Here is a 25,179-nt window from a genome sequence, read left to right on the forward strand (position 1 = left end):
GGAGGCTGCGGCGAGCCCGGGGCCAAGCAGGGAGTTTAGGTTTCACTCCCGGCGGCGCTGGCCCTGCCTCCTCCTCCCGCTCCCACATCTGCAGCTGGAATTGCAATTTGAGGCACTGGCTGGGCTGGGCGCCGGCCGGGAGTGGGAGGAAGGCGCTCGGGGAAGCCAGAGGAAGCCGGAGAGCAGGGGGCTGCACGGCAGGGCTGGCTGCGTGGGCAAGCAGGGGCCGGAGCCGCTGGGCATCGCCGGCAGCCGCGGGCAGGAGGGCATCGCCGGTGGCGGAGGGAGCCAGCACAGCTGGAGCAAGAAGGCGGTGGCTGGACCGAGGGGTCCCCAACCTGTCCCCCCAAACACAGGTAAGTGGCTGTGGGGCTTCATGGGAGCTGGGACCAGCAGAAGCGCTGCCCAAGGCACAGGGACAGTGGGGACCCGACATCACCCAGCTCTTCCCTTGGCCAGGGCTGGCCGGGACTTCTGGGGTCTCTCCCCAGTTTGGGGGCACTGGTGAGCAAGCACAGTGGCACTCTGGGGGGGAGGGGGGTGAGGACTCTGGGGGCCTCTCCCCAGCGAGGATGTGGGCACAGGTGGGAGTGAGGACTGCTGCACTGAGCCACTCCTGTGCCTCCGTGGACCCCATCCCCTGCACTCCCTGTCCTGGGGGGACACTGTTGTGACCGGCAGGGATACCCCCATGAACCACAGGGACAGTGCCGCGATGTGCCAGCACCATGCAGGGGCTGCAAGTGCCACGGCACCCCACGCCGGGCACGCCATGCCAGGGACATCCCGCCGGCTCCCGTGTCCCAGCCGTGGCCGAGCGATGGCAGTGGGAAGAGGAGGACTCCCACAAACGGCCATGGAAACCCAACAGCTTTGCCTGGAGGATTCGGGGGCTCCCCAGCCCTGCAGATGTGCTCGCTCGAGGCACAAGGGGTTTGTGGGGACGAACGCCTCCTCCCGCTCCTTGCACATCTGGAGCCCAGCCCTGCCGCTGCCCCAAGCCCCCCTCCCAAGCTGGGGCAGCCCAGGCCGTGGGGGCACCGTGCCCAGCGGCATCCCCATGCCGCGCTCGGCGAGGCCGTGCCGAGGTCCCAGTGCCCTGTCTGTCCGCCTGTCCAGCGCGGCTGCCCTGAAGCCGTCCCAAACTTGTTTCCTTTCCCCGTTTCCGTGAGTCCCTGCAGAGACGGAAATGGTGGAGAGTCCTCAAAAACGCTGCTCCTGCACAAGCTGCCAGAGCAAGGGCCAGGAGGCGCTGGGACCCTCTCCCCAGCAGCACGGCAGGACCCCCCAGAGCCGGGGGCTTCAGCCCATGTCCCTGGAAGGGGCCACTGGTGCAGGCAGAGCGATCGCTGCCCAGGATCCGCATGGGGTCGGCACTGGAGGACACAAGGGCTCTGCACGCCTGCACTCGACACAGGCGTGTGCTCTGCTCACACGCGTGTGCATGGGAAGGGAGGGATCCATTCGTGTCCACCGGCCAGGATTGTGGGGGTGCAAGGCTCGCTGGGTACCCCAAAGCCTCTCCGGCACAGGGTGCAGAGGCCGGGTCTCCAGCGCTGCACGAGGAGAGGCACGGCCGGGCGAAGCCCCTCGGGGACACCTCAGCTCCTTGGTGTGCTGCCACCAGCTGCCAGGGTGGGCTGAACCCACTCCCCTTCCTCGCCAGGACCCCAGGCAGGGGCTTGGCAGCTCGGGGACAAAGGCAGCCGTCAGCCAGCCCCCCTGGCAAGACCTGCTGTCAGTTTGGTTTGCTGAGATGGAGGATTTTAGCTACTCGGAGCCTGAGGGTCTGCACAGGCTCCGGACTGACTGCCTGGACCATCCCACGGCCACAGAGGGGCAGGGAACGAAACCACTGAGTCAGCAGAGCCCGGGGCCTCGCTACTCCCTCCTGCTCGGGCTGAGGTTCATCAGCGGGATGCGGGCAGCCTCCCCCGGAGCTCAGGCTCCAGGGACAGGGACACGGAGGACGTCCCTGCACAGCCGCACCAGGCTGGACTCCAGGGTGGCAGAGCTGGTGTTACCCCCGCACCTGGCCCCGGAGCAGCACGAGGGGTGTCTGACCTGCAGGCAGGACAAACGGACACCAAAAATGCAAGCTAAGCCCTGGGCAGGGTTTATGCTGGAGGAGACACAAATTCCCAGCGCTGGAGGGGCGACCCCTGAGCGCATCTTCTCACAAACTCATGGAAAGCCCACTTTTGGTGGGGAAGCCCCTCCGAGAGCCTCAGCCCGCCAGATGACCCCCTGTGCCCTCCCGGGACCACCAGCACCACGTTCCCAGCTGCGGTTTGACCCGCAGCCTGCACCGGCCGCAGCTCGCCCTCGCTCAGCCCCTCGCCGCCGCCTCTGCTGGGGTGGCCGGAGCAGAATTGCCCCCCGCCCCGGGGAAAGGCTCGACACCTGCCATTTTTAGCACAAGGCGTTTTCTCGGGAGGCTGCCAAGAGCAGGGTCTGGCCGCCGGGCTGGCCACGCGTGGGTGGGTTTGGCTTCGAGCAAAACCTCTCCCCAGCGAGCTAAGCCTTGTCCTGAGCCCGCAGCTCTGCAGGATGAAAGCAGCCAGTGCAGAGCAGGCAGCCTCGGAGGCGATGGGATGCTCTTGCGTGAAGCAGAGAACCAGAAGATGGTTTATTAGCCAGGGAAGCAGTTTTGGAGCTGGGCAACGTTGCATCGCATCCCCTAGGACAGGCAGGGATGCCTTTGGCTGTTCCTGCTCCTGCCAGTGCCGCCACCATGCTGCAGGGAGCCCGGCCCTTGGCAGTGACTGCTTCGATTAAGAAAATAACCCTAAAGGATCACCTGCCCTCAGTTTCTCTCTTTGATCAAGCCTAAATATCTGCAGCATGGGCCCCGCACTGCTGGAATGGCAATTTGCTCACATCTGTATCACGCACATCTGTATCATGCACATCTGTCTGACGTGCTTAATGAGAGGAACCTGGCTCCCCTGTCCCACGGAGGCTGTGCCAGCGCCCAGCCGGTGCCGAGCGGGTGGGCACTGAACCAGGACAGCCCCCAACCACAGGGCGGCGGGTACAGGCTGAGCCCCCCACCCTCCTGCATCCTATTGCACCCTGAGCCCCTGGGCTTTGGGGTCTCCCACCTGCAGCCCCTAAGGGGTCCCAGGGGATGCAGGGTCACAGCCAGCCCTGTCCCTGCTGGGTCTCTGAGGGGGGCTTGAGCCTGGGCTCAACCAGTAATTCTCAGGAGGACGAGGGGAGCCTGCGGACACCCCAGCCCATGGCATGCTGTGCACCCCACAGCTGAGGGGGCAGCCGGTGCCTCCAGGCACATGGACACTCATCTCATCATCCCTCCTCCTTCTCTTGCAGCCAGGAAGGCGAGGCCGCCATGGCGATGCTCCTGGAGCCCGGGATGCAGAGTCTCAGGATGGGTAAGGCTGCTCCCAGGGGAGGGTGCCAGCAGGGATGGCAGCAGGAGGGGGGTACCCCTGTCCCCGTCTCCATTCCCCCTGCCCGCAGGGACAAGCTCTCTGCAAGCACCAGGCTCCGGGCCTCCCCGCACACCCAGGCATCCCCCCACTGCTCCCCCAGCCGTCCATCCCCTCCGCAATCATCCTCAGGTCTGCAGCACACAGGAGCCCCCCACGCTGCTCCTGCGCTGGGGTAACCAGAACCAGCTGCGGTGAGGAAACCTGACCCTGCAAACACAAGCCGGGGAGCAGCCTGAGCAGAGAGGCGACTGCAAGAATTAACCCCCTGCAGGGTCCAGATCACTGGGACCCCAGTGCCAACTCCAGCTCTGGACCCACAGGAACGACGCAAATGTGCCCAGCCCTGGGCTGGGTCTCCGGAGCCCTGGCCTCGAAGCCCACTGAGCTGCCGGCTCCATGCCCAGCCCGGGCGATGCTTTCCCCCACGACCAGGGGACACCGGCCTCCCCCTGCTGCGGGGCTCTGCCGGCATGCAGAGACACCCAGAGGGATGTTCCTGTTTGTCGGGGATCAAATATTCATGGCACAGACACGAGATACAGCGAAAGGCACTTACGGAGCAGGTGTGAAGGGACCGGAGCCGTGTCGCGGCAGGGAGCCCGCCGGCACTGCTCCCGGGGGTGCGCAGCAAAGCACCGTCCCTGACACTGCGGCACCGAGCCCGGGGCGAGCGATGTGCCAGCGGCTAGGCTTCGCAGCGGGAGCTGGGGTGGGTTCGCCTGGACACGGACACCAGCTGCCGTCACCCTCTGGCAGAGGGAGAGCTGGAGTTTCACGCTTCTCTGAGGAAAGACCAAAAAGCCTCCTCCAGACCCAAACCTCTCCGGAGTCCAGCTGGGAGTGGGTGGCTGCTTATCCCTGTTCCCGCAGTCCAGATCCCGGCACGGAGCCTCAAGCCCAAAGCGTGGGTATCAGCAGAGCCTGTGGGGTGGACAGTCCCTCGGCCTCCCTGATGCCGCCGCCTGGACCCCCACGTCCCTTTCCCAGCGCGACCGTACCCGGCCAGGACCCTCGGGAAAGGCAGCCCCGCTCCATCAGCTGCACCATCCCCTTCCCGGCTGCCCCCCACCAACAGCTGGAGCCCGTCCATCGGCTCGTGCTTTCAGAGGGCGGATGATTAATCCCCTCTGCTAATTGGAGCCATGTGGCGGGAGGAGCGCAGGCGGCAGGCAACCCCACGCCGCGGGACGGCGGGACAGCGCCGGGGCTCGCCCCGTCCCGGTGCTGGCTGGCTGGGGGCCAGGCATCCCACCGGGGCTTCGGCAGCACCCCCAGCCCGGGCTGACACACCCGGATTAACGGGGATCCCCGGGACAAGGCTTCTGCTGTTGGGAGAGCTGGGGGGGAGTCCCCGGAGGAGATGCAGAGCTGGCTGATGTCTCAAGGAGGAGGAAGAGGAGGAGGAAAGCCCCGCCAGGCCAGGCACCGCAGAGCAAGGGGGACCGCGCAGCGGTGCCAGTCCCCGAGCCCCCCCGACCTCCCCACGCGGGCTCACGCAGGAGTTACCGGGTCTCCACCGGACCGGGCTGCTCTGCAGCGTGGCCGCAGGTCTGAGCCGGGCTCCCCTCGCCTCCTCGGGGAGCCGTGTCTCCCTGGCCTCGTGCTGCGGACATTTGCTGTGCCCCGGCAGCTCACCGGCATCTCCTTCCCAGGCTTTCCCCCCGCTCCCACCGGACACGGGCATTGCAGCTGCTTGCCCAGAACCGCCCCTGGCGCCCTTTGCAGTCGCCCCTGCCAGCCGTGGCCAAGCCGAACTAGCGTGCATTTATGTCACGACGGACGTCTTGGTTTAAAAATAGGCAGCTCTGGAGAACCACCGCGGCCCTTATTGCTACAAACACGTCACGGGTTTTCAGTCCTGACTCTTCTGTCGTCAGCTGCAAGGAATTAGACCCGGCTGCTCCTTCGCCAGTCCAAGACCAGTGCTCTTCCACTTCCCTGGTCCCCTTCAGATGCGCGAGGCAGGTCCCGGCCCCCCTCGGCTTGCTCATCTACAGGGGAAGGGTCTCCGTCTGCAGCCACCACCAGTGGTCTCTGTAGAGTCAACGGGGAGAAACTGGGCTTGCAGGTTCACCTGGCTTAGCTTAGATACCGGCTTCAGGATGGGATGACTCTTCCTCTGTGTCCCAGTTCCTCTCCAGTGATGGAGAAGACGTGGAGCCCATGTCTCATCACCAAAGCCTGCCCACACCAGCGAGCTGAAACCCCCCCTAAAACACCATGACCAACTCACCCCAACCCACCTTCTTGCTGAGCAGGAGCTGAGGTCCCCCAGGCCCAGAGGAGAAGGTCCCTCAGTCCTGGCAGCTCCCCATCCTCTGTGTGAGCCCCACACCTGGAGGGAGGGATCCCTGTGAGCTTGCCAGTGCTCACACCAGGTGCAACTGGTACCTGCACCCCCTTATGACACCTCCAAGGCATTCCTCATTTGCTGATTTAATCAGTGCTGATTAGATCCTTCCTTACACATGGTTGAAAAAAGTGTGAGAAGCCCCCCAAGCCCCCAGTTGCCCTGTGTGGAGGCTACTGGGAGCAGCCCCCGCAGCGACTCTGACCCCTCCGCTGCCAAACCCGCACCCGTCACCGGCTGCGTCGTCGCTGGGACGCCCCGTGATGCCCTCACCTCGGGGAAGGGTCTTGCGCAGGGGCCGGGGCCCATTCACACCCCAGCCTCACCGTGCTGTGTCCCCAGGTGCCAACGGCGAGCGGTGCCCCACGCCGTCCCCTCCCGGCTCCCCAGGGACGCCCCACGACAGCTGCAGCATCGCCCCGCTGACGCCCTCCCAGTCACCGGTAAGGCAGTTTTGGGGTCCCCTGGGGCTGCCGGGCTCCGTCTCCCCCATGTTGTCCCCTCCAATCCATCAGTGATCGGTGGTCACCCCCCGCCGGTTGCCATCCCCCCCGCGCACCCCGGTATCAGCCGAAGGATGGGTCAGTCTATCGCCAGGGCCCAAATCCGCCCTTGCTGTGGGATTTATGGGACTGTGGGGTTTTTTTCCAGCACAGGAGGATAACAGGAGGCAGGAGAGGAGCCGGAGGAAACACCAGCATCAGTTTAACTCTTTGCAAAACTCCTGGCCTCAGCTTGCTCCTACCTGAATGTCCCAGGGGACTGCCCGGTGTGGAAGGGCGCCGGCGGGCAGCGTGCCGGAGCCGGATCCTCCCCGGCGCTCGCTGTCCTTGCAGCTCCCTAAACATGCACATTTCTGAGACAACCACTTCACCCATGCTAATCGCCGGCTTTTTTCATGCCGAGCTAATGCCTGCACTTATCAAATCTGGATACGTTAAAAGTTAATGAGGGCTTTTAGCTTTCCGCGTCTGCCCGGCACTGGGAGGCGGCGGCAGCGCGGGGAGGGGGCACGGGCACGGGGCTCGCCGCGTCTTCGCGGCTCCTTCGGCACCGCCGCTCCCCGCCGCCTCTGTGTGCCGTCGCGGGGGCCGGCCAGGAGACGAGGGACGGGGACCCAAAGGCCCAACCGGGAAAGCATCGGCTGTAGGAGGCAGCGGTGGAACCCGCTGCAGCACCTGAGCCAGGAAGCGTTTCGGTGGGGCGACCCACGGGGGCACCTGGGACGAGGTCCCTTGGACCGAGATCAGGAGCAGGGAAGGTTTTGGGCAAATTGCAGCTAAAATTTGCCGGGGTTCAAGTGCGGTGGGCTCAGCACCACCCCAACCTGGGAAGAAATGGAGACCCCACCACCGCTCCAGCAGCTCGTGGGCAGGGGCTGCAGGCACCCATCCCCCTCCGGGGCTGCCCCAAGTCCCCTGGTCCCATGAGCCCGTCTTCGGGAAGTGTCGCAGGGACCCCCCAGAGCCAGGCAGCCCCTCTTCTCAGTGATTTGGAGCTGTGTAGGAGGAAGAACTGGAGGTCCTTTCCAAACTTAATAATTCTATGGAGGCAGGGTGGTGTTGGGTTGGGGGTTGGACTTGATGATCCCAGAGGTCTTTTCCAACCTTAATGATTCCATGATTTTATGAATTGGCCCGTGTTGGCAGCGTCACCACAGAGGAAGCAGCATTGCATCTCCTGCCCCAGCCGCAGGCCTGATACAGGAAAAATTAACCCCTTTACGTTTTTTGGGGGTTTTTACCCCTTTTCCCAAAGCAGCCAGCCCTGCTTCGATGCTCACCCCGGGACAGAGCCCGTCCCTAACGGCTGCCCTTGTGTTTCAGAGGAGCGAGGCTCGCTCCCAGCAAACCGCCTCCTTCGCCGTGGTGGTGGCCATCGACTTCGGCACCACGTCCAGCGGCTACGCCTTCAGCTTCTCCAGCGACCCCGAGGCCATCCACATGATGAGGTGAGGAGCAGCCGGAGGCCTGATGGCTGCTCCCAGGGCTGTTAAAGGACTTCTTGCCCAAAGCGGCTGGAAGTGGGCTTGCTGGGAGGCAGGGACGGAGCCGGGCTGGGCAACGAACACCGGCACCGTCACGGGTGAGGGATGGGTGGCGGTGGGTGGAAGGAGCCTGTGAAATGGGTCTCGCGCCGAGCGGGAGGATGGGGTGAGAGCATCTCTTCGTTAGCGCTCCGTTATAACGACCTGCGTGGGTGCAGAGGAGCTTTGCAGGGGCTGCACAGGGAGAAAAGGCTTCCCAGGGATGTCGGTTCCTTCTTTCTCCCTCCTTAAGGTGCCTGAGGTTGTGCCCACATAAATAAATGATAATGGGGCAAGACCCGTTCTCCGGCCTTGAGGCTCACGGGCTGCTGCCGGCTCCTGTTTGCAGGAAATGGGAAGGAGGGGACCCGGGGGTGGCCAACCAGAAGACCCCCACCAGCCTCCTGCTGACGCCGGAGGGCATCTTCCACAGCTTCGGCTACAGCGCCAGGGACTACTACCACGACCTGGACCCCGAGGAAGCCCGCGACTGGCTCTACTTCGAGAAGTTTAAGATGAAGATTCACAGCACCAGTGTAAGTCCCTGCTCCCGTCCCCCCCTCCCCAGGGGACCTGTGGGGGACGCTGGCCGGGCTGGACGTGAGCTGAGCTGGCCCCAGGGATTTATCCCACTTTGCAGAAAGCAAAGAGAGGGGTTCATCGGGGGAGCAGAAATCCGGGAGGGCTGGAGAGGGGCTACAAGCAAAACTTGTGATCACCAGCATCCCGGCCGAGCACACCCCCGTTTGCTTCCACATAGCAATGCTTTAGCCCTCTGCAGAGGGGTGAATTTTTGGCTGCCCCCAATCTGAGCTGCTTCAGGGCAGGCGCATGTGGCTGCCGAGCAGTGCCTCGAGTGCCTGTGCCCCAGAAGGTCGGTCTGGCACAGCGGGGACGAGCACCCTGCCCGAGGCTCGCCGACAGAGCCGGGATGGGATGCCGGCCACGTCCCAGCACCCTGCATCATCTGATTGCTGTTGCTGCTCTCCCTGGCAGGACCTCACCATGAAAACTGAACTGGAAGCTGTCAACGGGAAGAAAATGCAAGCGCTGGAGGTGTTTGCCCACGCACTCCGCTTCTTCAAGCAGCACGCCGTGCAGGTAGGGCATGCCGGTACCCGAGCCGGATCTCCGGGCACCACCACGCAGCCCTCCTCCCCCTCCCCAAACGCAGTACAGGTCCTGCATGTCGTCCTCTCCATGTGTCACTTTCTCACCCTTCACCGTGAGCCCCGATGCTCCAGCCCGGGGTGGGGGGTCACCCGCTGCTTCTCGCCCGGCAGGAGCTGAGGGACCAGTGCCCATCTCTGCCGGAGAGAGATGCCATCCGCTGGGTGATCACCGTGCCCGCCATCTGGAAGCAGCCAGCCAAGCAGTTCATGCGGGAGGCTGCCTACAAGGTGAGGGGACCCCCGGGGGGGGGGTCTTCCCTGCCGTGACCCCAGCAGGAGGCTGTGCTCTCCCGGGGGTACCTCTGGGTGCTGTAACGAAGGGTCTCTGCCATGTCCTGGTAGCCCAAGGAATAAGAGCTGGGATCTTGCTGTTGGGCATGGGCTGGCTTTGAAACCTGCTGTCGGCGTTGAATCCTTGGCGTGGGAGGATTTTGGAGCTCTGTGTGCAGTGGTGGTGGGGGGCTTGGGATGGAGACATGCTCCCCCAGGGATGGGGGTGTCCCCTGGGCGCTCGGTGCTGCCGCTGCGTCCCTGGGATGGGCGGGAGCTAACCCACCCCTACAGCACTGGGGTGCACAGCTGTAACACATAGGATTGCTGTGCAACGTGTAGTACCTATACAGGCAGGAGCGATGCACGAAGGCGAGGGGTGGGAAAGCCCTGCCGGAGCACAGCCACGAGGCCGTGGCGAGGAGGGATGCCCTGGTGCACCGGCACCTTCTCTGCCCTGACGGCCCGTCCTCCCCACAGGCCGGTCTGGTGTCCCCGGAGAATCCAGAGCAGCTGCTGATCGCGCTGGAACCCGAAGCCGCCTCCATTTATTGCAGGAAACTTCGCCTCCACCAGCTGATCGACCTGAGCTGCAAACCCCCGGCCAACGGGCTGGCACCGGACCACTCCATCGACTCCAGCTTTCGGCAGGGTGAGCGGCCGCAGGGGAGCGGGAGCTGCCGGGGAGGGTCCTGGCAGGTTCGAGGGCTGGGATAGCAGGAGATGGAGCAGGCAGGGATCCGGCCCCGCAAGCCAGGGGTTGAGGGTCCGTCAGCAGCCACAGCTGGGGAAGGGGTTTGAGGTCCAGGCCCTGCCTGGGGAGCGGAGGGGCTCTGGGAGCAGCCCCTACCCAAGGGATCCGCTCCCACGGGGTTGGTCACCCCAGCAGGTCCCCGCCAGCCCTGGCACGGAGCTGCGTTGAATTATGGTCCCAGCACGTGCCTCTCGCTGGGCTTTAGTTACAGAGCAAACCCACAGCTGCTGAAGGAGTGATTAGTGTGGGGGGCTTTTATTGGGGCGCTGCTGCTGCTGCTTCCCAGGCTGGGCTCTACCTGCAGCCCTCCCGGCCCCCACGAGCAGGGGGTACAGGGGATTCCCCCCCGGGCCCTCCAGCGTGGGTGTTTCCCTCCAGAGACCCCCCCATGTGCCCCTCGTGGGTCCAGCACAGGCACTGTGGCCCCTTGCCAGGGGCTGACTCCCTCCCCATCCTCCTCCGCTCCCGGCTCTTTGCCACTTTCCTGTCCCTTTCCCTATAATTTTCCCTCCTCTGGTATTTTAGCAAACGAGACCGATTCTGGCAAAAGCCGTTTGGGTTTCTGCACAGCACTGGTGCGTGAGGGGAGGGCAGGGCTGGACCCCCCACCACAGGGACCCCCAGCCCACGGCATCTTCTAGTGATGGGGAAACTGAGGCAGAGAGGAGCGGGGCACCATGCCAAGGGTGTCAGTGGGAGGCCGTGGCTGCTTCCCTCCCTGCACTCCGGGGGAGCCCCACTCCCCCCTTTGTCCCCCCCATTCCCCCTTTCCCAAGCCCTCAGATCCAGGGCAGGCGATGGCTGCTTTCCCAGGAAGCATCCAAGCCGTGCATCCCCCATGGCCGTGGCCCCTTTCGTCTGCCCAACCCGCCCTTGACCTCTCCCCGCACCACCCCACATCCTGGGGCCGCCTCTCCCCTTCCCTCTCCCCACATTCCCAGCCAGAACCATTTCTGCTGGCTCAGCCGGAGCCGCCCTGGGTTCCTCCCAGCAGCTCCACTTGGCCCCGGCCCCTGGCCCCTCCATGCGCACCAAGCCCTCGGGCTTCCCAACCCCACACCCACCTCCCCACTCGACGCTGTAACCCCGGGAACAGGGAGAGGCTCCAGGGCCAGCCGAGACCCTCTGCCGAGCTGCCTGTGGGGATGCTCCCCCCATGCATGGGAGCCTGGGGGTCCCCTCAGCTCCGGCTGCAGAGCCGAGGCTTTGCCGGGGCAGAACCAGTTTGCGCAGCCGGGACCAAGCCCCGGAGCTGGGACCCGCCGGTGTCTGCAGCCCTTGTCTCGTGTTGGCCAGAGAGCTGGTGTCGCATCCAGATTTACAGAGGGGTTCGAGCTGAGCTGCATCCCACGGCTGAAACTAATGAAGTTAGTGGGCCGCGTCCATCTCGGCGTGCCAAAAATAGGCTGGGATAACCCCACCTTCTCCAAACAGCTCCCTGCCCTTCCGGGCTGCTTTGATGTCCCCTGCTCGGGGTCAGGGGGAGCAGAGGAAACCCCACCCGGGCTGGGGAGAGCAGGGGAAAAGGCAGCATCGCCCAGGGACGCCCCTGGGCCCAGGGCACGGGAGGCAGTAGGGTGGGATCTCGTGGGGTCCCAGGCAGAGCAGCAGGATGGCTGGACCAGCTCCACCACAGCGGAGCTGGGACCGCATCGGGTGTCCCAGCTGGAGGGCAGTGGGTGACCAGTGTTCCCAGTGCAGCCCCAGCAGCCCCCCACAGCATTCCCCACCCACTGAGGGGGGATCCTGGGGATGCTCCCGGACCGGTGCCCCCCAGCCTGACTCTGGCCCCTCCGCTCTGTCCCACAGCCCGAGAGCAGCTCCGACGGTCCCGCCACAGCCGCACCTTCCTGGTGGAGTCGGGAGTGGGGGAGCTCTGGTCGGAAATGCAGGCAGGTAGGAGGGGTGACAGGCAGTGTGTCCCCCAAGCAGACCCCTGGATTCACTGGAGGGGGACACACACACATGCAGGAGTCCCCACCAGTGCTGCCTGGCCCCTGGGGTCACCCTGGGTGAGCGGATCGGGGGCTGGGGTCCCCTCCGTGGCAGAGCCCCCCGGAGAGCCCAAGCGTGGCCCTGCCAGCACCAGGGAAGGGTCCTGCCGTGGGGGTGACACGGCTCCAGCCTGTCGCTTGGCCTTGACCCCCCCAGACGATGCTGGTGATGGCAGCGTCCATCCGTCACCTTCTGTCCCTCATCTGGTTCGTCCCACGCAAACGCCACAACACCCCCCTCCAAAACGTCTTCAGCTCTTCTTTGGGTGGGGGGAAAAAAAAAAATCCAAAACCCCCCATATTTTGGTTAAAGCTGCATTTTTTCCCTGAGGAAAGCGCTGGGGCCGTGTCCCGGCGGCTGCTCTGAGCCCACGGGATGGGGGTCCCAGGGGATCATCCCCAGCGCGGTGCCAGGGGGCCTGGGGAGACCCCGCAGCGGCTGGGGGGGACCCGGGACCCCGACTCGGCCGCTGTCCTTGCCCACAGGTGACCGCTACATCGTGGCGGACTGCGGCGGTGGCACGGTGGACCTCACCGTGCACCAGATCGAGAAGCCGCAGGGGACGCTGAAGGAGCTGTACAAAGCCTCAGGTGGGCTGCGGCCCCCAGACCCATCCTGCGCCCCTCACCCCCAGTGACACACACCCCGCCCCGGGCCGGGGTCCCCCTCCCTGTCCCCTGCGAGGTCGTGGCTGGGTCTGTGGCACCCCCTGGTGTCAGCAAGGAGTAGGGCAGGGGCTGGGGGGGCAAAGGCGGGGGGTGATGGGCTGGGGGTGTCGCTGGGATGGGGTCTCAGGTGGGACAGGGGTGCTGGGTTGGTGGGGACAAAGTGGGAGAGGGGAGTTGGGCTGGGCGGGCTCAGGGGGAACAAGAGCCCTGGGCTTGGGGGGCTCAGGTGGGATGGGGGTGATGGGCTTGGGAGGCTCAGGGGGAACAGGAGTCCTGGGCTGGGGGCTCAGGTGGGACGGGGGTGTTGGGCTGGGGGTGGCTCAGGTGGGATGGAGGTGCTGGCTGGGGGTTGGGGGTACAGGGGTGCTGGGTTGGGGGGTGCCAGCTGGACAGGGATGTGGGTGGGAGATGGTGGGGGTGCAGCACGGGCCAGGGGCACCGGGGTGGCTGCAGGTGGGACAGGGGCAGAAGCCGAGGCTCAGGACCCCCTGGTGTGGGGACATGAGACCCCACCAGCATCCCTGCGTGCTGCGGACCGCGGTCCCCAGTGCCACCCGGGCCCGCAGGTGACTCAGGGCCGTGATGTGTCCTGGGCTGTGGGACGTGTCCTGGCCCATGCTCACAGGCTTCCCACCCTGCTCCAGGGGGGCACACGAAGCCCCCAGCCTCAGCCCGTCCTGGGGGGTGAGATTCTGGGACATGATGGTCAGGCACCCCCAAATAGCGGCTCATGAGTGAGAGCCACCGGCACAGGGATGGAAAGCCCTGGCACTGCCTGGCAGAGGCATGCCATGGAGGGGGGCACTGAGACCCCCCAAAACATCACGCAGGGACCCCCAACAGGGTCCCCTTTGGGTCAGGGAACCACTGTCCCTGCAAAACTCCCTCTCCCTGCTCCTGGAGGACACTTCCACGCCACGCTGCCAGTGCAGGATCTGTCCCTGTCCCCGGTCCAGCCCTGGGCAGGGGGCTCCCCTCCATGTCCCCCCACCCTGATCCCCCCGCAGAAGGGCTGCAGCGGGGCTGGGGGCCACAGTCTTGCACAGAAAGTGCCCCAGCCTTTGCTCAGTGATGCTGGGGAGGGTCTGGGGACATGGTGATGAGGGGGTGTGTGCCATGAGGATGCTGCCTGACCCACTCCCCGCTCCTCAGGGGGTCCCTACGGGGCCGTGGGGGTGGACCTGGCCTTTGAGAAGCTGCTGTGCCACATTTTTGGGGAGGATTTCATCGCCACCTTCAAAGCCAAGCGCCCCGCTGCCTGGGTGGACCTGACCATTGCCTTCGAGGCCCGCAAGCGGGCGGCAGCCCCCTCCCGCGCCAGCCCCCTCAACATCTCCCTGCCCTTCTCCTTCATCGACTTCTACCGCAAGCACCGGGGCCAGAATGTGGAGACGGCCCTCAAGAAGAGCAAGTGAGACCCCAGATTGGGGGGGGGCTTAACAGGGCTTGGGGACCCCGGCGGGGGACGTGGCCCTGGAGGGACCTAAATTGGGGCGGGGGAGAGGGCACAGGCAGGTGGGATGCTCTGCAGGGGTCCCCAGGGGAGGACCAGTGTAGGGGGAGCCTTTGGCGAGGGGCAGCCCCGGACCCTCTCTCCATCCCCAGCGTCAACTTTGTGAAGTGGTCGTCCCAAGGGATGCTGCGGATGTCCTCGGAGGCCATGAGCGAGCTCTTCCAGCCCACCATCAGCCAGATCATCAAACACATCGGTAGGTCCTGGGGGTGGGAGCTGCCGGAGCCCCTGACCCCCATTTGCAAGGGGAGGATTCCCTCTCCCCTGGGCCGTGGCACCCCGAGCCACGCCTGCTGCCCACCCTCGCTGGGGCAGGGGTTGAGGATGATGGGCAGCCCCCCCCCAACCCTGCCCAACGCCCCCCTCTCCCTCCCCAGACGACCTCCTGAAGAAGCCAGAGGTCCAAGGCATCAAGTTCCTGTTCTTGGTGGGGGGCTTCGCGGAGTCGGCCATGCTGCAGCACGCCGTCCAGGCGGCCTTCGGCCCCACCTGTCGCGTCATCATCCCCCAAGACGTGGGGTTGACCATCCTCAAAGGAGCCGTGCTCTTCGGCCTCGACCCCACCATCGTCCGCGTCCGCCGCTCCCCCCTGACCTACGGCGTGGGGGTGCTCAACAAGTTCGTGGAGGGGAAGCACCCGCGGGAGAAGCTGTTGGTGAAGGAGGGCAAGAACTGGTGCACCGACATCTTTGAGAAGTTTGTCTCCGTGGACCAGTCCGTGGCGCTGGGGGAAGTGGTCCAGCGCAGCTACTGCCCGGCCCGGCCGGGCCAGCGCAAAACCATCATCAACATCTACTGCTGCGCCACCGACGACGTGGTCTACATCACCGACCCCGGCGTGCGCAAGTGCGGCACCATCAGCCTCGAGCTGGAGGCGCTGGGCGACGCCGGCAGCCCGGCCCGCGGCCGCCGCGAGATCCGCACCAGCATGCAGTTCGGGGACACGGAGATCAAGGTCACGGCCATGGACATCCACACCTCCAAGACGGTCCGAGCCACCATTGATTTTCTCTCCAACTGAGCATCCTCCCCACTCCACGAGGCTCTGCGGGGGGGGGAATGGGGACCCCGGGGACCTGCTGCCCACCCCAGACCCCCCCACCAGTACCCACTTTGGGCACCGGCCCTGCAGGACCCCCATGGGTGCGAGGAGCAGGGCAGAGGGAACAAGGAGCGAGGCTGCCACTGGACCCCGCTGCAACCATGCTGGTGGCCCCCTGCTTCTCATGGGACACCCCAAAGATGCTCCCCAAGTGCCGCCGGGCAGCGCTGCACCGGGGCCCCACATCTCCCACAGAAATGGGTCAGGGTCCGATGCTCCCCCCGGCATCGCTGAGTGGGACCGGGGCAGCGCTGCCTGGCCGAGTGGGGGGGGGGGGGGCTGGGGGGCTCAGGATGACCCCCAAGTATGGGCAAGGCGCCCACCGGAGCCCGCAGCATCCCCAGCTCCCGAGAATACCAACACACACGCCGTCTGTAAACCCACATTTCTATTTTTTACACATATTGCACGTCGCCCTCGCAGCCGGCGTCCCCCGAGCGGCAGAGCTTGACGTGGCCAGCGCAGCCCGGCGAGGACGGGGACAGCAGCACAGAAGGGGGACAATAGCCCACCCTCACCCCCTTTTAACTGGAGGTGGGGGCACCTTGCAGCACAAAGCCCCTCACCCCGAAGGGGCGGGTTTATCCGTGGCCGCAGGGACAGGCTCACGCAGCCCCCCAGGGTGCGCAAATACATGGACGTGACACCCCTGGGCCGTGCCGGCCCCTGAAATAGCTCAGTGCTGTGGGGAAGGGCTGGCCTCGTACCTGCCCCCCCCGGCCCCCCCCGGGGTGCTCCGGCCCCCCCACTCTCCTCTGTGGGTTTTTATCAGGCTGCAGCCGCCAGCTACAAAAGCTCCGGGGGGGGGCAGGGGGTTGAACGGGGGCAATCTGAGCTCCAGCCCCTTCTCAGCTGAAGTTTTATTATTTACCTCTATAGATTTTTTGTACTTAAAAAACCCCACACATACACACAGACGTGTGTATATATATCTATATATTTATATATATATATAGGCACATAAAGCCTCCTGTTGCTTTCAAAACTGAGCCACTTCTCCTGGTCCTTGTACCACGGGTCTTACCAGGAAAAAAAAAAAAAGGAAAAAAAGGGAAAATGGAAGGAGACTAAGGCGACGGCTGCAGCACGAGGAGGTGGATGGGCACAGCCATGGGGACACGGGCACTGGCACCAGCTCCGGAGCCACTGGGGACCTGGTTTCCCAGCCTCGTGGCCGGATCCTGCCCCAGCCCATGGCCCAGCTCAGCTCCAAATCCCAGGAGGCACAATTTCACCCCGCGGGGGGCTCAGCTGGGGCTCCGCCGTCCCCAAAGGCCGCCTCTCCTGGGGAGGGGAGGACAGGGAGAAAAGCGAGGGAAAGCAGCAGCAGCAGCTGGAGGTGGCGAGCGGGATCCCTGCCCGAGGCTCCAGGCAGATACCTCCGGCATTTGGGAACCCCCTCCTGCGCTTTGGGGACCCCCAAGCCCACAGCAGGGAGGGCGAGTGCGCTCCAGTGGCGATAGCGGGGAGGGGGAGGCAGCAGCTCACCCCCAGCTCCATGGCGGCCGCAGAGCCACAGCCCCCGGGTCGGAGGTGGGGTTTGGGTTGGTTTCTTCTGTTTTTTAAATTTGCGCTTCGTCCTTGGGAGCCACGCAGGTGTCGGGAGGGCAGGGGGGGCTAGTCAAAGCCGTGCCAGTCGCTCTGCTCCGAGTCGTACTCCAGCTCCGCGCCGATGCAGCGCACTCCGTCCAGGAGCATCGGCGTGCCGTGGTGCCGGTCTGCGGGACAGGAGGGGACAGCGGGGTCAGGGACAGAGCTGGGCTGCAGCCACCTGTGGCCTCAGGCTGGCCTGCGGGGGCTCGCCTCTCTTTTGAGAGCCCTTTTGGGGAGTTTTCAGGCTCGCAGGTGCTTGTCCCCCCTCCCGTGGTCCCCACGCAAGGGATGCCAGCACCCAGAGGGGCTGGGAGACAGAGGGACGCTGCACCCTGTCCCCAGGTCACCGTGGCGGTCGCTGCCCTCGGGGTGCTGCGCGGGGACGGTGCTCAGCCCCCGGCGAGCCAAGGCTCGGGTGCTGCTGTGCACGGGGCGTGCATGGATGCCCCAGCATAGCGGGGAGCGAACCCCCAGCCCCACCGGCCACAGGGACCCTGGGACCGGCCGCGTGGAAGATGCCGGTGAAAGCAGGCGTCGCGTCGCACAAGGCAGAGGAAGCCGAGCTACGAACCGCTGCTCTAATTAACAAACCCAAATTAGGCAGCAAGGTGGGGGAGGGGAAAGAAAATTGGAATTAAAAAGACTGTGGTGCTGCCGAACAAGCAGCCACGGCTGGAGGACGGGGGGACCCCAGTGGGCTTGGCCAGGCCCCCGGAGTTGGGCTGGGGGTGAGGAGTGGGACACGGGGTGCCCCCAACTCCCCCACTGCAGCCCTGCTCCATGTGCCCCTTCACCGGGGAGGCCCCGCAGCCTGGTCCCCCATGGCTGGGGATTTTTGGGGTGAAAGTCATCGGGTTTAGACAATTTCACAGAAATGTCCACCAGGTGGGGAACGTCTGCAGCAGCTGAAGTGGGAGAGCTGGAGGAGGGAAATGTGCTGGGGAGGAGGGAGCAGGGTGCAGGGAACGCGGGGAGGGGGGAGCGGGGGATAAGGGGGATGCGGGAGCATGGTCCACCTGGGGCCCACCCGCGTGCAGCCCTGGCTCCCCAGAAAGCAGCGGGTCTCCAGGCAGGCCTGCGAGCACTCCCTGTTACCGGCTGTACCGGGGAGGAATCGCTGCTCCGAAACCCAAGGACCCACGCGAGGCCCCCCACACTTGTGTCCTCCGGAGCCGGCAGACCCTTACCCATGACACGGGCTTGTACCACGACCTTGACACAGGCGCCTTCACCGGCCTCGCTGGCCAGGACCATCTCCTCCTTCAGGACCCCTTCCTTGTGTGCTGTGTACTCGCACTTCACGCTGTAGCCTGGGGACAAGAGACACCCTGGGAGCTGGGCTCTGGCTGCGAGAGCTGCCTGCGTCTTTCCTACCCTGCCTGAGCCTCACCTAACCTGCCTGAGCCTCGCCTTCCCTGCCCCAGGAGCCCCTTCTCACTGTAGGCACCCAGAGACAGCAGATCCTGGGGTACGGCTGATTTAGTCCCGTCCCCGCCACCGAGGTGCTGAGCAAGCCAGCACAAGTCTTGCTGGGCTCCCTCCCCACCCCGTGCCTCAGTTTCCCCACCCGTGAGGCAGAGACGAGGATGCTGAGCTGTGGTGAAGCACAAAAAGCTCCACAGAGATGCAGGTGAGGTGTTGAGGGGACGCTGCTCTTCCCAGCACGGGGCCGAGGGCGCTGCTGTGACGGTGCTGAGCATCCCCCGACGGCACCTCTGAGACCTGCTTGTCCCTGTCACCCTGCCCCAGGCCACAGGGGGTTTGCACAGCCCCCCAGCGAGGGAGCAGCAGAGCAGGACACCAGCACACACTCCTCTGCACGCCTGGCCACAGCCAGGGGGGTCCCCACCTCCCAGACCCCGGCCCTCCAGCCCCACACACGGCCGCAGCACACAGGACCCCATGGACACAGCAAACCCGCCTGCAGGTGAACACCACGATCTCCCACCAGCCGGGAACACCCCTGCCAAAATTGCCATGTCTTCCTCCTTGCAGAGCAGAGGGAACGTGGAAACACCCCTTGGAGCCCCCAGCTCAGAGCGGGTGAAGGCTGGCCTCAGCCCCGCACCCCCCCGGTGCAGGGACCGAGCTGGCAGGGTTGAAGGAGGCGGTTGCTTTTGATCCAGAGGGGGATAAAAAAAAAAGCACACAGTGTAAAATAAAGGAGAGGCAGAAAATTAAACCAGCTGCAAAAAGGCATTAGTCAAACCCTGGTGTGGGGGGCACGAGCTTGCTGTGAGCACACAGACGGGCAGCCCCCGCAGAGCTCGCAGGGAGGCACCCCGACACGGCCGGCACAGGGGGATGCTGCAACGGCACAAAAAAAAAAAAACCCAAAAGAAATAAAATTGTGCTGAGCATCATCCAGGCTCCAGAGCACACGTGGCTGTTGGCTCCACAGGGCTCAGCCCTGGGGCTCAGAAACACCGGCAGCACCCGGGGAGCGCAGGTGGATGGAGGGGAGCAACCACTGGGCACAACGAATCTCCCCATGCCAGGTTGGACCTGGTGATGGAAGGAAAAGCGGTGGCAAAACCTCCTGCCGAGCGCCGGGAGCCCCCCTACCTCCAGCCCACGCGCCCCCCGGGGCCGCTTTGTCTCTGTGTCTGTGCCAGGGCACCCTCAGATCACAGCCCTGCTCGCCAGGCCCGCCGCGGCCGTCACCGCAGCCAGGCACCACGCTCGGCCCGGGCTGGGTGGCCCCAGCACCGCCGGCAGTGCAGGGACTGGATTTGGCCCACAGCTGGACAAACGTGGCAAGTCCCATCCCTGCCCGCAGGCGAGGATGCGGGAAGCTGAGCCTGGACGGGAGCGTGGCTGTCACCAGGACCCTGGGGACAGACGCAGCTGAAACGCTGTGAGGCACCGGACTCCTCCAGGTCCCACCGGAGCTGCTCGGGAATCCCCGAAGGGCTCCTTTCCCCAAAGCCTTGGGAGCCCTGGCCCTGGGCCCGGGCACGCCAGCCTTAGGTGGGAAGCTTCAAGCAAACAAAGCTTAAGTGCTTTGCTGGGCTGGGGCCAGCGGCAGCGCAGGAAGAGCCGCAGCCCATCCCTGCCAGCCACAGCCCTGCTCCCAGACCCTCGGCTGCCGGGGGGGCGGCACGGGGAGAGGCGACGAGCTGCAGCCCCTGAGGGCCAGCGGGGACCGGGGTGCAGGGAAGAGCATCCACCAGCTGCTTGTCAGCCAGAGCCGCTGGCACAGGACCAGCCGAGGTGCCCCAAGGCGCTCTGCAGCCCATTGCATCCTTGGAGCAGATCCCATACCCCCAAGACGGCTGCCACCAAGCCCAGGGCGATGCTCAGCTGTCTCAGCCGCCGCGCCGGGGCCACCGTGCACGGCTCTGCTCCCTGTGCCGGTGGCAAACTGACCCCAGACCAGAGCTGGACTGGTGCATGAGCCTGGAGCCTCTTGGAAAACCCTGTCCCTCTCCTTGTCCTCATCCCCACCGGCTCACAGGCTCGGCTCCACAAACCCACGGCTGCTTTTCACCTCCTGCCTCCCAGACTGACCTGAACCCACAAAAAACAGGAGCTGATTGATGCACATTTGGGATAAAAGCGGGTTTAACCTCCCAACTGCAGACGATAAGTTACGGAGAGATGGGTCTGCAGGGGACGGAGCAACAGCCGCGGGGCAGGGCATGGGCTGCGACCGAAGCCACACTGCCGGTGGGGATGGGACGGACAGAGCAGGATCTGGGGGAGCCGGGACGGGGATGGGGAAGGCTGGGGAGGAAGGAGGGGGCAGAGCAGCCAGCAGGACCCCCAGCCCTGCAGCCATGATCCTGGGGGGCTGCCACTTGCCCAGCCCCCAGCATGGGCTGGGCTGGGCCTGAGCCACCACAGGCACGGCACAAAGCAAAGCCTTTGCACAGACCCGCGTCGAGCGCTTACGTTGCAGGACGTTATTCTCCTTTTCTCTACGACAAGAGAATTAGCAAGAAGCCTGAAGACAGACAGAGAGGCGACCTCCCCCTCAGCTCCAGCCTCCTCTTTAAGCAGACCCTCAGTGCAGGCGAAGAGCAGACAGAGCAAGTGCTAAAAATACCAGCACGTCTGGACTGCGTTCAGCAGGTTCCTGGATTAAAATGCCACAAAAGCCGCTCTCCAAGCACGCGGGTTGGGGTCGGCGTCTCCCGGCAGGTGCAGTGCAAACGCAGATTCCTTCTCTGTGGGATAAAGCTCTCCAGCGCAGCACTGCAAGGATGGGCGCGGGGATACGGCCCGACCCGGCCACCCTGGGCAATGCCAGGACCAAATGCCACACTCCTCGCTAGCAGCTGCAGCGGGACTTGTCCCCAAAGCCCCGCGGGTGGGGGACAGCCCCATCAGCCTGCCACCCCGCTGTGCTCAGGGGAAGGATGAGGCTTGGGGTTTGGAAAGCACTTTGGAGGACACTCACCCACTGACTTCCCACGAAGCAGGAAAACACCCCAGCAATAAAAAGCCATCCCTGCAGCCTCCCGGAGGTCTCCGGGCCCCCCAGGTGAGAGGAATCATTCCCCACGCCTGGCAAGAGCTCAACCCGGACGGCCACAATTACACCCAGGACCACGGAGCTGCTGCCTGCCTCCTGCCCCACGGGAGCCCTTGATTCATGCTCCCCACGGCGCTCCAGACACCCCTGCCACCCCCACGGGCATCTAGGGGTACGTCTGGGTCTGGCAGCCCCCCCAGCCCAGGCAGTGCCCCCCTCACTGCTCACCCCTCGTGTCAACACCCCTGTGTCGAAGCAAGAGCAGGATCCAGGACCCAGCACAGCAGCCACCAAGGGGACAAGGGGGGGGGGGACAAAGGGGGGGGGGGGACAAAGGGGGGGACCTTACCTTCTGGCAGGGGGGTGATGCCGATGACTCGGAGGTTGAGGTTGGGGAGGGGAACGGCACAGATGTCCTTCCCCAGCCTCTGCACCAGGGGCAGGAGGAATGTGATCTCGTACTTGTGGAGGATCTTCAGGAATCCCACCTGCAATGGGGGGGACACGGCGGGGGTCACATCATGTCTCGGGTGGGCGCCAAGCCACGGCGGGAGGTCCATCGTCCCATCCCAACCCATCCCGTCCCCCTCCATGTCCTGCCCTGGGGACAGGGACCCACCGGGCATCGGGCACCCCAGCGCCCACAGGAAGGTGGGGGGCAGCAGCCATGGGGGCTGTTTCCTAAATAATTAGGAAAACGTAACAATCACGTCTATTTTGACTGCACAAAGCAAGCAGCAAAAATAACCAGTTCTGGGCAAAGCCCTGGGAACAACCACCATTCAGTGACACAGGAGCAGAAACCAATTTTCCCGGCGCATTCAGCTGCCGTTTCTGGTCTCTAAAAGCCAAAAGTTTCCAAAAGCGCGCCTTCAAACATCATCTACCCACTGCCACGATGAAAACAGAGCCCTTTTGGAGCCGGCCACCTCTGGGGCAGGGTCTGTCTCCATCACGCTCATGTCTCCCCTCCCGGGGACATGGGGTACCCACCGCTCACCGACCGCCACAAACCCCACCGGCGGCGGCGGGTGAGCCCTGCTGCGGGCACGGCTCAGGCAGGCACCCTCAGCAGGCACACACGTGCAGCCGGCCCCAAGCTGTACCTCGACTGCCACGTAAATGCATATATATACGCAAATACAACACACAGATATAAAATGCACGCCGTATGCTTGCACGTTCCTGTCCACGAGCAGCTGCGAGGCGTCACTGCAACACAGAAACCCACAGAAACCATGATGTGCAGCTTTGGGGATTTTAAAGCCATGGAAAGACATTTGGTGATCGGCCCTAAATAGACTTTTCTCCATAGGGGAGAGGATGAGGGTCTCCTCTTGCCTCTGATAAGCACGGCAGGGTGCGGCGCGCACCCCAGGCCTGGCCAGAAAGAGGAGCTGCGTGGCTAAAGGCAGCCCCGGCACAGACCCACGCGGCACCGGCACGCTGAGCTGGGCACGGGCGGCTGCCGGCACCGGGCCGGTCCCGCTCTGCCGTCAGGGCTGGCAGCACCGAAGGCAGCAGGCAGCTCGCCGGAGAGGCACGTGCAGCGCCGGGGCGCCCGCGGCATGCTGCACGGCACGGGTGGGAAAAATAATAACAGCCGCCCACAGATCGGCAATTGCTAAGCAATTCACTGCTGTTTTTAGGGCGATAACCCATCATTCGCCCGATACAAATAACTGACTCAGAGCTGAAAGGGAGTTTCAGCTTGCACGCAACACCAGAGCAGCCCCAAAGGTCTCCGAGGGGTTTGTTTCCTGGGAGAGAGGGGCTGCCAAAGGAGAGGAGGGGCCAGCGCAGCATCTCCCGCTACATCACCAGTGAGGAAAAACGTGGACACTTTTCCAGAGGATAAGGACCCTGCTCTGCCGTCCCACGCCACCGCGGGGGAGCAGGCAGGAGCAAGAGGGAAACTGTTGGGCAATTCAAAGCGTCATTAAAGACAGCTCACCCTCCCTGCTGCCGCCACCAGCCCCCAGCACGGTTTGGGAACCGCCATCAAATCTAAGCCGACGCCACAGGCACGTGGCGGGGGGTTCAGCCAGCCCTGCGGTGATCAATACCCACCGCCGGCCCCAAACCTGCCCCCCCCGTCACTGGCAGAGGCTGGATGCAGCTGCAGGAATCGGGTGCTAAATGGGTGAATCCAGAGCAAAGCACCCACGTTTGTACCAGTGCCCTGAGGAGCATCACAGCCGCCCACGGGGAAGGACACCCACGTTCTCAGGGTGCTCCCAGGCCACACCCCCCGGGTACTCCAGGGAACTAGCAGGGCCAGAAACACCCCCAAATCTGAGAATTGTAATGGAAACAGAGCGATGTCTGGAGGGACAGTGATGGAAACCTCCCCAGAGAGGGCAGAGCTGCGGGCAGCAGAAGCCACGGGCAGCAGGAGCCCCACAGTTCAGGGAGCTACAACAGGCAGCACAGGGGGGGCCACCCACCCCACAGGGCCCCCAGGACAGACCCAGCCCCGCTGCCGGGTGCGGGGTCAGGCCAGGGTGGCACCAGTCCCCCCCTTCATCCCCCAGGCCCCAGCTCCCACCTTGACGAGGAAGCTGCCGTCTTTCTCCTGCGTCACCATCACCGCTGAGTCGTGGAGCTTCTCATCGAAGCGCACGTGGCCGTGGGCCCCCTCAGCGGGCTGGCTGGGGGCGAAGCGCACGGCCCCCCCCTTCGCCTTGCTGCCTGCGTGGGGAGGAGAGGTCAGAGCCTGGGTGTCACTTGTCACTCCCTGCCCACCCGGGACGCACCCTTCCATCCCCAGCTCCGTGTCCCTCCGCAGCCCCTGGGGACAGACCGAGGCCAGAGCATCGGTGCCCCCCCAGTTTCCCATCCCCTCATCTCAGAAACGCCCTGTGCCACGGGCTGGGGAGGGGGCACATGGACACCAGACACCAGTGGCCACAGAGAGCACCCTCCAAGCAGAGGGGAGCGCATGGACCTGCCACCAGTTGATGCCCAGGGGCTGCGAGGGTCCCATCCGTCCCCGGGGCCCGGCAGCGTTTGCTCGCTCCTGTGTGTTTTCTCGGGGCAGAGGAGCAGGACGAGCAGAGACACGGACTCTGCTGGGAAGGGGACACAGGTGGGATAAGGGGGAAGGACAGCTTCCCCAGGGAAGGGCTCCCACACATCCCAGGGTGCTGGGCAGGGCTCTCCAGGCCTGCAAAGCTGGCCAGTGTTTTGGGGAGCAAACCCCGCAGCACCCCAGGGAAACCCAAAAATGCAACAACCTTGCAAGGAGAGGCACCTGCCTGGGGAAACAGAGGTCCCTGTGGCCTGCAGAAGCCCGCACAGAGGCACAAACACGACATGCCCTTTCACTTGCACCTTTGCAATACATTCTCTGCGAGCTTCCAAGAAAAAACAGCCCCTCCTCTTCCTCCTCCTCCTCCCTGTACACCCCAAGAAACCCCCCAGTCCAGGCACTGATCGCATCCATCTGGCAGCAGCCGGGAGCAGATTGCCGCCTCCTTAAAGAAAAGGCTCTTTGTGCCTCGGCAAGCTGGAAACGCCGGGGATTTAATAACTCGACATTGTTCAGCCGGAACAGCTCGGCAGAAATCCCTTCCCCGCACGCAGGGGAAAACAAGAGACTCGGCCGCTTGCAGAGCAAAACGGCTGCACGTGGCTGCAGCGGGGAAGGGGATGCAGGTGGGATCCCCCCCACCGAAACGCAGGCAGCGCCTCGTGACGGGGCACAGCCACCCTCTGCCCACAGAGCCCTTATGGGTGCCGCAGCGTGGGACGAGCCCGGGGACCCACGTGGATCTCAAACGCCGGCCAGAAGCTGTGGCGATG

The 25,179-nt window shown here is 64.6% G+C and overlaps 2 protein-coding genes across 2 annotated transcripts in view; one reads left to right on the top strand and one right to left on the bottom strand.

The window, feature by feature from the left end:
- Positions 1-16,294, top strand: HSPA12B (heat shock protein family A (Hsp70) member 12B). The gene is made up of 13 exons (XM_075092299.1): positions 1-356; positions 3,334-3,395; positions 6,148-6,248; positions 7,632-7,756; positions 8,181-8,367; positions 8,828-8,932; positions 9,115-9,231; positions 9,754-9,925; positions 11,837-11,923; positions 12,508-12,612; positions 13,843-14,101; positions 14,296-14,399; positions 14,581-16,294. Exons 2-13 carry the CDS (start codon positions 3,353-3,355, stop codon positions 15,222-15,224), a joined length of 2,049 nt encoding a protein of 682 aa, XP_074948400.1. The 5' UTR covers positions 1-356; positions 3,334-3,352; the 3' UTR covers positions 15,225-16,294.
- The window catches only part of ADISSP (adipose secreted signaling protein), a 12,761-nt gene continuing 3,806 nt past the window's right edge, over positions 16,225-25,179 (bottom strand). The window contains exons 3-6 of the mRNA XM_075092300.1: positions 23,924-24,066; positions 21,725-21,863; positions 18,086-18,208; positions 16,225-17,023 (exon numbers count right to left, since the gene is read on the bottom strand). Of these exons, the coding sequence (XP_074948401.1) occupies positions 16,923-17,023; positions 18,086-18,208; positions 21,725-21,863; positions 23,924-24,066 (506 nt within the window). The 3' untranslated portion in view covers positions 16,225-16,922. The remainder of the gene's footprint in view (positions 17,024-18,085; positions 18,209-21,724; positions 21,864-23,923; positions 24,067-25,179) is intronic.

The sequence above is a fragment of the Phalacrocorax aristotelis genome, chromosome 4, assembly GCF_949628215.1.
Source record: "Phalacrocorax aristotelis chromosome 4, bGulAri2.1, whole genome shotgun sequence".
Classification (NCBI taxonomy): domain Eukaryota; kingdom Metazoa; phylum Chordata; class Aves; order Suliformes; family Phalacrocoracidae; genus Phalacrocorax; species Phalacrocorax aristotelis.